Source organism: Strongylocentrotus purpuratus, unplaced genomic scaffold, assembly GCF_000002235.5.
Source record: "Strongylocentrotus purpuratus isolate Spur 01 unplaced genomic scaffold, Spur_5.0 spur5_scaffold_11, whole genome shotgun sequence".
In the NCBI taxonomy this organism is placed as follows: Eukaryota; Metazoa; Echinodermata; class Echinoidea; order Camarodonta; family Strongylocentrotidae; genus Strongylocentrotus; species Strongylocentrotus purpuratus.
Genome location: NW_022145596.1, coordinates 13,531,864 through 13,544,054, shown reverse-complemented (window position 1 = coordinate 13,544,054; position 12,191 = coordinate 13,531,864). Strand labels below are relative to the sequence as shown.

Below are 12,191 nucleotides of genomic sequence, written 5' to 3'. Positions count from 1 at the left end.
ATGACTTTTCAATAGTGTATTTTGCAAGGTGAGGTGTAGAGATGATTGGTGAACACTTCTTGGGATTTTATTATTGATAATAAGTAAGTAAAATGATGAAAGAAGTTAATATGATACTGTAGCTAAATTATAGGGTACTATCTTGATGTGTTGTTAGACTTGCTAGAAATGTTATGTGTTGTGATTCTAGAGAACCAAGTGATTGTTCTTGCCCTTCAAGTTGTGACTTAAACTTAAGTATTCCAACGTGTTCATACATATAAGCCTATTTGGTTTGATTATTTCATTAGGTTTGAACATTTCTTACCAAATTCTTGTGAAACTTTTAGTGAAGTGAAGTAATGCAATAGCATGGTGCTTGTTAGCTGATATTCATTTATAAATTCTTTTGTAGTTATGGCATTTCATATAAGTATATAATCATAATAAGTTATCTGTATCAGTTCTCTCAGTTCAAATGTTTTGTAGCAATATGTGCTGAAGGCAAGAGCTACATGAAAGTATATATAGAATTTGTTTCTTCTTTTGCACTGTATGGCAGATAATCGACATATCAACAGTACACAGTATTGATTTGCAAGTCATCCAAGGCCAGTACAAAACTGTTTTAATTTCTTTAAAATAATCATCATAAAACCAGATGATATTTTTCCATTAGAGATTTAAAATACAAACGATTGTATTTTCTTCAGTACAATTCAAACCTAATGGTAATATGTTTTAAATAAATGAGGTTTTATGTCGATGTCAAGTTAATTGAATTGATTTCAGGGGTGACTTCCCCTTTAAAAACTGTTCAGCCAATAATGTTTTACTGAATGCTGTATTGCACAAATATGTCTAATTTCATACTTTGGTATGTTTTTATTTTTGTACTTAAATTATATGTGTTTCTTGTGCTTGTGTGTGGAATTGTGTGCAATAGCCTCTTGTATATTTTTTACCATGAAATTTAGAAGCATATATTTTAATCATTTTTAAATACATCTTGTTAACCTTGAAATTATCAGCTAGATAATGCCTCTTTTCAAGCTGAGGGGGGGGGGGGGGGTGGGGGATTATGACCCCCCAAAAATAAACTTAAATGTTCAAAAAGGTGATCAAAAAAATTATTGTATTAAATGTTCTTTCAGAAATGTAATTTATGGGTAAATATGTCACTTTTCTCAAGTCGAATACTCCATTTAAAAATAAATGTTTAAACAATAGTCACATATTGAATGATGATATTTCTCTTTGAAACATGCTGACAAGAGTTTTATGTAAAATGATAAATTGCAGAAATTATTGAAAAATTAATTTTAACCTATACATAAATAACTAATTTGTGAAAATCGATATTATTAAGTTATTGAGATCAATGCTGATCATACTAAATTGGTGTATAGTGACTGCTTCAGGCAATTTTTAATAATTTTGTTTACGTTTCTTTAAAAAGAGTGCAAGATGTTGCAGTAATACTAGATAACAAGGATTCAGCTATGTTTGTGTATTTTTTTTTATGGAAACATAAATGATATTTATAGATGGAAGTGATACTGTTATTTTGACTAATTAAGGATATTTTATTTCATTGTATAATAGGAATTGTGCACAATGGTATTGTTGGCAATATGTGTATTATGTGTCTCGGTGTATGCGATTAAATTTGTATGCTTTATATTTCGGAATATGTTGAGTTATTGATTTACTTTTTTCTATCTCCCCCTCTCTCTTCCACTTCACACATATGTGGAAGAGAAAAGGAGAGAACATATGTATCAAGAACATATATATTCAAGAACAGTAGAATAATTATTAAATGGGAAGTCCACCCTAAAATTAAGTTAGTTTTAATAGGAGTAGAAAAATGAGAGAAACAAGTCAGTGAAAGTTTGAGCAAATTCCGATTAAAAATAAGGAAGTTAGGATTTTTGAAGTTGTGATCAATCAAACACAAATTGGCAACTCTATGACGTATCATGCGAGCTCAACTTCCATTTGCTCAGTACTAAAAAAATCTAAAATTTTCATTTTCCCTCAAGAAAAATTTCAACCATACATGCACCCTAAATATAATAATTGCAAATATGTTTCTATACTCCCCCTGCAAGGAACAAATATATATTCCGTCATCAATAACGAAGAAAACATGATTTTCTGGATTATTATGCACAAAGCAAATGAAGGAGAGCTCGTATAATAAGTCACAGAGTTGCCAATTTGTATTTGATTGATCACAACTTCAATAATTCATAACTTTCTTATTTTCATTCAGAATTTGCTCAAACTTTCACTCACCTGATTTTCTTATTATTCTGCCTCTATCGAAACAAACTTATTTTGGGGGTGGACTTTCCCTTTAAACCCAGCAATCCAACATCGTTTGCAAACAAAAGAAAGGAGACAAAACAATTAGAGAATAGTGACATAAAAACATAATATAGTGAGAAAGTTGCAGTTTATACTTGCTCATCTCTTTTCACTGTATTCTCTCATTCCTGTTCTACATGTATGTCTGTTTTATACTTCTAGATTTCAACTCTGGTTATTAACTAGCTCCACTTCCATCCACTTTTGTATTTCGATGATTTATTTTATCACAAACGCCAGATATTTAAGCTAGAATAGTTCCGTTTATATCATAGAGATATCTCTATGGTTTATATAGATCGATCTAGACCTACCTCATATAAATCTATCAGTCTAGACCCAAATATGGTCAAGAGACATTTGAGGGTCAGAATTTAAGAAAACTGTCTGCACATATACAACTTCGATAGAGTCCTAGGATAATTACCCCCTGGACAACCGCCCACGGAAAAACTACCCCCCCCCCCCCCCCCCTCAATTCTTTGCCAAAATTACCGTTTATGTTACAGTTCCGTGGATGGCCGCGCGCGCCTGGAAGCGAAGACTACACTACTTCTGTCAGGTCGTGACCTTTTAGTTGCGGGAAATTTGCAAGTTTCGCGCGAGACGTGTTGTAAACAAGAACAAAATCCGGAATCAGCATCAATTTTTTGCCATCAAAATGAGTTTATGGGTGGATAAACACAGGCCAACGGCATTATCTAAGTTGGATTATCACAAGGAGCAAGCATCAAATCTGAAAAAATTGGTGAGTTGATCTTTTCTAGGTGATTACAAGAACGATGTGCGTGTGTCAGCTGGAGAATGTACATTACATACGGGTCCCATATACTCAAAATCTTGTTAGTCGTTCACAAAATTTGGGAAGAGTGTATGAACAAATGCAAATGTATCTAGATTCTAGATCAAGAATTATATTATGAATGAAAAATAAATGCCTTCTGCAGGCTTTTGATCAATTAAGACATATCTAACTATCTCCATGATCTCGAGGTTCTTTTCTCTCCTAGAATATCTATTCTTTCATTTTCAAGTTTCACTTGCTGTCGAGCTCTGCCTCTGCATTTGTTTTTGATTTGTCCAAGTCTGACTCGGCATGAACAACTTTGCGCATTGAGCGCTGTACTACGAGATTTACGCGCTCCCATTGGCTGATCCGCTCGAGTGGCTTCGAATTTAAGTGCGAGAGGAACTACTTTAGTACTTAATGTACTTTACTTAGCGCAACTAAGTTCAATGGCAAAGTCTATACAATGAATATGACTGAGAATTGTTCAAACCTAAAAAATACTTATAGGATCTAGTCTAAGTGAAACTTAAGTGAAAAAATCATAACAAATAGAGGGTTGACTGAAATATCATAATTTTGGTATAAAAAAAATCGGAAAATCGCAAGCTTGCTCCTCGCACAAATATCTTGTAGCATTGATTGAGTGAATAGAGAACAGCGATGGCCAATCTGAAGGGCCCATGTCGGCTAGGCCAGACGCCAACTTATGAAAATGAGGCTGAGATCGGATGAGCTATCTGCGCATGCGCTTAATGTAAGATAAAGTTCTTTGTGCTCGGCTGACTCTGTCTCTGACTTTTTTTCTTTCCATCTTTTTGTTAATATTATTATTCAATTGAATAAAATCAAACTTAGTCTAAGTCTGAATGTTACATAAAGTAAAATTTTGCTGATCTAGGTAGATCTACTACCAAGGTCAAGTCTAGTCTATGGTCTGTTTGGTATTCATTTCAATTTTCCAACTTCTAACTAAGTTCAGGATTCCTGCTTAGATTTTTCAGATTAATCTCAAACTTATACAATAAGTTATATGACAGAAATTTTCCAATTCAAATTGTTTATTTCAATTTGAAGTCTGACATCTGTTTGAGTGGATTAGATATATTAATTATAGACTATAACATTATGTCGAAACTCTAAGCAAAAATAATATGACATAGGTTTCTAGTCAGGATCTTTTATATCAAAAATCAAAACATTAGATTCATTGATATTCAAATGATCTAAGCATATGCATGTGTCATAACATGCATGATAATTTACTTATATATTGTTTACATTACAGGTGCAATCGGGTGATTTCCCTCATCTGATGGTGTATGGACCGTCAGGTGCGGGAAAGAAGACGAGGATCATGTGCGCCCTCAAGGAGCTATATGGGTCAGGGGTCGAGAAGCTGCGGATTGAACATCAGACGTTCACGGTAAGGCTACGATATGAACTGAAGTTTGTAGTTACAGTAGTCAGCGAACATTAGAATACTGTTCAAAATCTTCACTAACGGGTCGCTAGATTTTTTCACACTTAAGTGCAACTTAAGAAGTTAAGGGATCAAGTGAATCATAATAAACTAGATTTATATCGTGCTACAAACTGTAATGCCCACACCGGCTATGGTACAGGATTCTTTGGAATGAGAGCATACATGTAGAGTCAGGGAACCACTGGAGATCCACCAACACAACACTGTTCCCCAGGACAGTGGTTTTTGTTAACATTTTTTTTTTTTACGATTGATCCTGTGTTTATTATTATTATTTTGTTTTGTTTTCTTTCTCTGTTTCACAGACACCGTCTAAAGCAAAAATTGAAATCACCACAATTGCGAGCAACTACCATATTGAAGTCAACCCAAGGTTTGTATCTCTTTCAGTTTCATGTGAAATGAAGTTAAGAGAGCAAGTATAGGTGATGAAAAAATAAGTGTAATGTGTCACGGTCCACTTTCATGTAGTCAGTCTACTTAATTCTCAATCTCATTCATTTAAACATGTCACAAAACTTTATGGATTTTACATACCGGTAGACTTATTAGCAGAGACATAAAGAGAAACTTGTTAGATTAAATTGGCAAGATATAACAAATCTCCGTTAATCATTAATAGCCATTTAAAATCATTAATTTTACATTGGGAAGAGTTTGTCAAATCTTTTCTGATTACTTCATTTTCCTTTCTTTTACTGACATGCCACGTTTGAGTATGTATCTTGATTTTCTGTTTCCATCTTTAGTGATGCTGGGATCTATGATCGTATCGTGATTCAAGATTTGATCAAGAATACAGCTCAATTTCAGCAGATGGAGACATCTGCACAAAGGGATTTCAAAGGTTTGTTGAAAATAAGACATCATTAAATAGATTCTTGAAAACCATCAAAGCACACAAGATTTATATGGCTACAGTATTCACTCATTCAGTTCATCATATGTATAATATAATTTCATGTTGCATTTTGAATATTTCATTCTTGTTAGGATCAAACTTATCACGCCTGATATTTGAAATCAATAGATGACATATATGCACTGTATAGGAGCTCAAACGGTTAATCAAATAATTTTTTGAGAATTAAAATAAAGTTTCATTCACCTAAAAATAACTTTGTGACATTTGATGTGACACTTTCTTCATTAAATTTGTGCCCCCCCCCTAAATGAAACTGTTTCTTTTGATATGCTGTAACATAAGCAAACACCACTGTTGTAGAATCTTGGGGGGGGGGGTGAAAACGTGAAATATATTTCAGTTCTACTTATTTTAAAGTACTTATCAAATGAAATATGATAAAACAGAGAGTCATCTTTGATCTTTTATACATCTTATCTAGTTGTGGTGTTGACGGAAGTGGACCGCCTAACCAAGGATGCCCAGCATGCTTTGCGCAGGACCATGGAGAAGTACACAGCGACCTGTCGTCTTATCCTATGCTGTAACTCTACCAGTAAAGTCATTCCTGCTATACGAAGTAGATGTCTAGGGGTCAGGGTTGCAGCACCTTCTATAGCAGAGGTAATAATAATACTACAGCATTTGTTATGCACCATCGATCTAGTAAACTATTCTGAGGCGCAGAGGGAGATTATTACCCTGGCTTTAGCATGGCTGCCATTACGGCGCTCTAGCGTGTCAAGAAATTAATTCCTGCCAGGTACCCATTTTAAATCACCTGGGTTGAATGTGGCTAATAAGGTAAGGGAGTTTATTTCCACATCATGCAGTGTAAAAGAATCTCACAGCAATATATGAATTTTTGTATTCTGTAAAAGTGGTGTTTTTATTTTTATTGTAGTGACAGCTCGTCAAAAGAAATCATTTAATCTTGCAAGTCATTTCTGTATTGTAGGAAGTAAAATCACCTATATTTTAATCTTTCATCACATAGAAATAATGAATTGGTGGTCTATCCTTTTCTCTCTTGTGAAAATCATGACAGAACTCCCATTTTACCTCTAGAGTTGGAATCAACCATATGCAGTCTTTCATCTTCTATTTTTGTTTCCAGATCATGTTTTTAGTGAATTTTACTTGGAATGAGGACCTCTAAGTAGGACACATTGAGATGTACATTCTATTAGTTTAATTTGGTATGAATCGTACCGATAATTGGCCTTTGCTGTTTGTTTAATTGTGCACAGATCACACAAATCCTCCAAAATGTGTGCAAGAAGGAAGGTTTGAATCTTCCATCCGAGCTAGCCAAGAGGATTGCTGAAAAGTCAGAAAGGAACCTCAGGAAAGCCATCTTGTCATGTGAAGCATGCAAAGTACAACAGTAAGTTATTACACAAAAGCCTTTTATCTGTGATTATATAACACAGTCACAACCATGTGTTTGACTTTCTTTCTCTCTCTCTCTCTCTCTTTTTCTTCCCCTCTTTGTTCATCAGCCCCTGACTTCATCAATCAATCATCAAAACTTTAAACATCACAATGTAAATATTATTTCTTCAAAACACTTACTGATGGATTAGTTGAGTTTCTCCATTGCTGTTGATTCTTATTCTCATTTCCAAACTGTGAATACCTAAAAAAAAGATCACTTGTTTGCCAAATTCAAAGCAAAGTGAAATCAATTCCTGCATACCGTAAGTGAAATGTTCCATGTCACTGTGCCTTTCTTGGGTACACAAATAAAAGTGTGCAAGTTGTTTACCGGACTGCATTACAGAACCCTTCCATGTGATGTTCATATGGTTTAATACCAAACCCCTTCTGAAGCAGGTGCACTGGCATGTCTTTTCTTATTCACTGACACTATGAACATGACAGACAATGAAAGCGGACAAAATATACAGTTCCTCGGGTAGACAAAGGGACATCCCTTCACTGCTATTATGTAAAAATGTGTAGAACAGGTGTCACATGCATATTCACCTGTTCTTCACATTTTTACATAATAGCAGTGAAGGGATGTTCCTTTGTCTACCTGAGGAACTGTATATTTTGTCCGCTTTCATTGTCTGTCATGTTCATAGTGTGACAGGCCCCCTGATTACCAACACAATAGAGAGTCAGACAATGAACCCTGACACAGCAGAATAAATTTCCATTTTAATGCTTTATTATTAATGGCACACATGTCTTTCACACTCTTTCACCCTATCCCCCTTCCCTCAAATCCTTATTTGCCTTATTACCAGAAAGGCAAATAAACAGCCTGTTCATGCCACTAGTTCCTTGAGAAACCAGTGCAAGGAATGGTTAGAGGGATATACAAATCTACAGAATTTACATTTTTTTGATAGTTCATTATTATCTTGTTTTTCCCTCTTAATTTACATCTGTTTCATAAATCGCATACCCTAGTACAAGGTCTTGAATATACCTTTTACAATGTAAGTCACTTTTTTTCTTCAACAATGTACTTTGTGTCTTTGTGAAACACCCCCCTCGTATGGCACTTATGTCTGTAAGCAAGTCATTTTTTGTATCTGCTTCTCTCAACTCATATGTTAAATGGGTACCAGATAGGATGTGTTGAAGGTCATTATGATTTGTATTAGTGATGCGAGTGTCTGTAAAATTGCACAAGGCTACCCGGGCAGTGCAGAATCTGTATGCGGGTTAGCCTGAATCCGATAAATGGTATTATATCTGTAATGCACTTGGAAACCTTTATCAACCTTGAGGAGGCGCGATAGCTCAGTCTGTAGAGCAGTGGTCTCGTTATCCGGTGACCCGGTTCGAAACCAAGTCGATGCGCTAGTGCCCTTTGGTAAGGCATTAATCCTCATTACCAGGTCCCTCAGAGAGGACCTTAGGCCGTCTGTCTTCTGGTTGCTTACTATAACAAGCATTTATTGCTTTCTTAGCAGTCAGGTGAAATAACCACCACTATCATTATGGAACCATCCAAAGCTAAAGAAAGTTTCTCTATTCTTTGATCAGGTATCCATTCAGTGCTGACCAGGACATCCCTGAGGCTGATTGGGAGGTGTTCCTCAGAGACACGGCCAACCATATCATCCAGCAACAGAGCCCTCGGCAACTGCTAGAGGTCAGGGGTCGTATGTATGAACTCTTGACCCACTGCATCCCGGCCGATGTCATCCTCAAGGTAAAATAAAAATAGTGCATTTGTACAACTTGTACTATTATTACTACTACTACTACTACTCCTACACTACTACTACTACTACTACTACTACTACACTACTACTACTACTACTACTACTACTACACTACACTACTACTATCACTATGAAGACAATGACAACGACCATTGCTGCCGCTACTACTACACTACCACTATGAAGTCTATGACAATGACCACTGCTGCTGCTACTACTACTAATTTCTCAGGATTAGTTGTCCAGGGATAATTAAGATTGTGCTAATTAAGAAAGTGTGCTACAAAAGGTGGAGGGGGGGGGGGGGGTCACAAGAGGTAAATTTCACCCAGTTGGTATTATTTCTGGGGAAAAACTGTGTCAGATGCTTATTACCTTCACAGGGAATGCATCAATATTCAGGTATGCCAAGTGACTTCAATAGACTTCATGAGAACTTGAATGTTTGCTCAAATTTGTAGAATTTTTTGTTCTTTTTTTCTATAAGGGCCTTCTTCGAGAGCTGCTCAAGAACTGTGATGGTCAACTAAAGACACAGGTAACCCACCAGGCTGCTTTCTACGAGCATCGCATGCAGCAGGGCAACAAGGCCATCTATCATCTGGAAGCATTCGTTGCCAAGTTTATGAGCATCTACAAGAGGTTCCTTGAAGAGGGCTTTGAAGCCATGATGTTTTGAATGGAATGAGACGATAAATGTTACTCGATTCCTCCTTCCTGCTTTGACCATACAACAAAGCGAGTATGTGGGATCGAAATTAGAATATGATCCACGATCTGCTTTCACAATGCATGAAAGAGAATGTGTGGGACTTAAGTTATAGATTGTATTCCCGTCACCATTGCGACTATAAATTGGATGGATTGTATAGGACTGGTGTACTAAACTATAGCTACCATTTCACCTACTTTTGACTAGACATGGAAAAAAAAAATATGGGGACTTACACTTTTAATCACCTTGCTATGGTTAAGGTGTGGAAAGAAGGAGTATAGTTTACTAATATTCTAAATCTGATCTACACCTTCCCTCTTCTAAAGGACCAGGGATAGAAAAAGAACAAATGGGATTGGAGTTCTACATTATACATCTATATCTGACCTAATTCTTCACCCTGATGTGACAGCATGGAATTGAGTGTATGGGACTGACATTTTAAATGTGAAAGAAGTGTACGAGACTTGTATGTTAAATCATATCAAGTACTTACTGTGCAACTCCCCTCCCCCTTCTTATGACTAAGATTGTAAAGTTCAAAGTGCCTCAGTTTGGGGTCGAACCCTGCATCATGGGCAATTATACCTTACCTTATGTGTCAATAAAGAGAACTATTTCTGTTCATTTTGTGCTCATAAACCTTTCAGGCAAATATTTAGAAATTCATAGGACATTCACAGTTATTGCATGGGCATTGTGAAGTCAGTTTGTCTATCACGTTTGTTTTGGTAATACAAATTACAAAAACAAAGAGAATGGAGAGATATGTCAACCATAAAACAAATTCCTCGAGCATCAACACGTCCATGGTCCCATGTTTTTAGGTTATCCATCTATTTCTCCATCCATTGTTTACCATATGACTTACAATCTTCAAAGTATGCTCAACTATGCATATGGCAAATATCTTGAAAAAACCTTTCTCCTTTCACATGTATGTAATTTTTGTTAATAAAACCTTGTACAGGCGATTTGCTACGTCTTAATTGTCTATAATTTTTATTGAGATTTTGCTATTTATGAGGAGGAGGAAGAGAACACACCCTTTCATGATTACAAGAGTGCGCATGCGCTGACATCAAATTACGCCCATGTCAATGTGATCATGAAAGGGTGTATTCAGGGATGGATGTATTGTGACAGTGAAAGTAATTCAGTGTTCTTGAAGGTCATTGTTACGTCCAATTGCTCGACTGAATTAACTCATTAATCAACAACCCTGAATAATGATACCAAAGTATTCCAGAAATATATTTTAGGATTCAATTTAATGTAACTCACATAGGACACATCATATCAGTGTCGTTTGCATTCAATACTTCAGTATCATGTAATAACATCATGATATGAGGTTTAAATTAATGTTTGTCTTCTCAGAGTTTTTGAGAGTATTGATCAAATACTATGATTCTGTAGATTTAAAGTTTATACTTCGACTTAGCCCAGACTCTGAATACCAAGAAAGGATTCAATTTCAAGGACTGAAGAGAAGCCATACGAGGAACGTCGACTGCCATGATGAATGAGCCTGAGGATGATCAATGACAATGACAATGATTTTTTATTTCTTTAACGGCCCCTTCTGGGGCATGGAAGAAATACAGTTGATTTTTTTTTAAACACACAGAGAAAATCTTTAAAAAAAAGAAAATCTTTGGCAGTGAACAATGAACAAATGAAGGCAAGCTTAAAGGTAATACAAAGTTTTGGGAAATTTTGAAAATTGGGTGGATAGTGATTTTTTACAATTTTGATATATTTGGATGCCCCTGTGGATGTTTTATAAGCACTAGAAAATTTAGCCCTTAAAACACTTCTGTTTTCGAGAAAAATTGAATATAAAAATTTACCGGTGCTCCCGGTAAATGTTGATAAACATCAAATAGCGCCTACGGCTGTACAATAGTAGCTGTGACCATGAAAATCTCAGAATATGTAGATGAGATATATCATTTTTAAACGGGAAAAGCTTATCGGTCGATTTCAGTCAAGAAACATTGTTTTATAGCTTTACTCATATATTGACCTTGAGAGGGAGCTATACAACATAAAGAGTTTATTATTTACAATTTCATAACTTTAGACTCAATTTCAACCGCGACAACGATCACTGAATATTGTAGGATCGCATATGCTTCTAATATGTTCATTTGAACAAAATTCATGACTCTATACCAAAACTTTGTATTACCTTTAAGGATATAGATCTACTTTAAAAAAAATACATGATACCCTACATCTCAACTGGCAGTACTAACACTGCTATATACATGTATGTACACTATGCTACTAAAAACGGCAACAACCAACCACAACTCTTAAGGTATTAAAAAGGACAAAACAAAGTATCCAAAATTAAACACAATGATCTTACAAAATTTGGAAAGGTTCTTTAACTGCTTAACAGAATTTGCATTGAATAACTGACGGCAACGGCGACGGCGACGGCGAGTGACTGCCATGATAAACAGTAGAGAGAAGAAACCCACAGTAAATCAACATCTCATGCAAATATCTCGCTCCATCCACCTTTACAATTGTGCTTACGCTAATTACTTGGTCATTTGATAACAGTTTTTGCCCCGTCTCCCGGATCACCAGTTACTAATATCCATTCCATGTTACATACAAATATTTATTTATCTTTTCCTATTGAGGAATAATGTGTTGCTTTATATGAAATTTTTTTTTAAAAAGTATATCACCCCTCTTAGGTTGGGGGTGGGGGGGGGGGGCTTCAAATATTTGCTGTTATCACT

General features: G+C 35.6%; 1 protein-coding gene across 1 annotated transcript; it reads left to right on the top strand.

Moving 5' to 3' along the window:
• Positions 1–2,915: 2,915 nt before the first annotated feature.
• Positions 2,916–10,403, top strand: LOC576419 (replication factor C subunit 3). Its single transcript, XM_774819.5, has 8 exons — positions 2,916–3,100; positions 4,428–4,565; positions 4,931–4,998; positions 5,375–5,472; positions 5,972–6,153; positions 6,780–6,916; positions 8,533–8,701; positions 9,202–10,403. Exons 1-8 carry the CDS (start codon positions 3,014–3,016, stop codon positions 9,391–9,393), a joined length of 1,071 nt encoding a protein of 356 aa, XP_779912.1. The 5' UTR covers positions 2,916–3,013; the 3' UTR covers positions 9,394–10,403.
• Positions 10,404–12,191: the final 1,788 nt, after the last annotated feature.

Coding starts and splice junctions, on each gene's coding strand:
- LOC576419 (XM_774819.5), top strand. CDS start 3,014: ATGAGTTTATGGGTGGATAAACACAGGCCAACGGCATTATCTAAGTTG. Junction 3,101..4,427: donor CATCAAATCTGAAAAAATTG/GTGAGTTGATCT, acceptor TTTACATTACAG/GTGCAATCGGGTGATTTCCC. Junction 4,566..4,930: donor TTGAACATCAGACGTTCACG/GTAAGGCTACGA, acceptor TCTGTTTCACAG/ACACCGTCTAAAGCAAAAAT.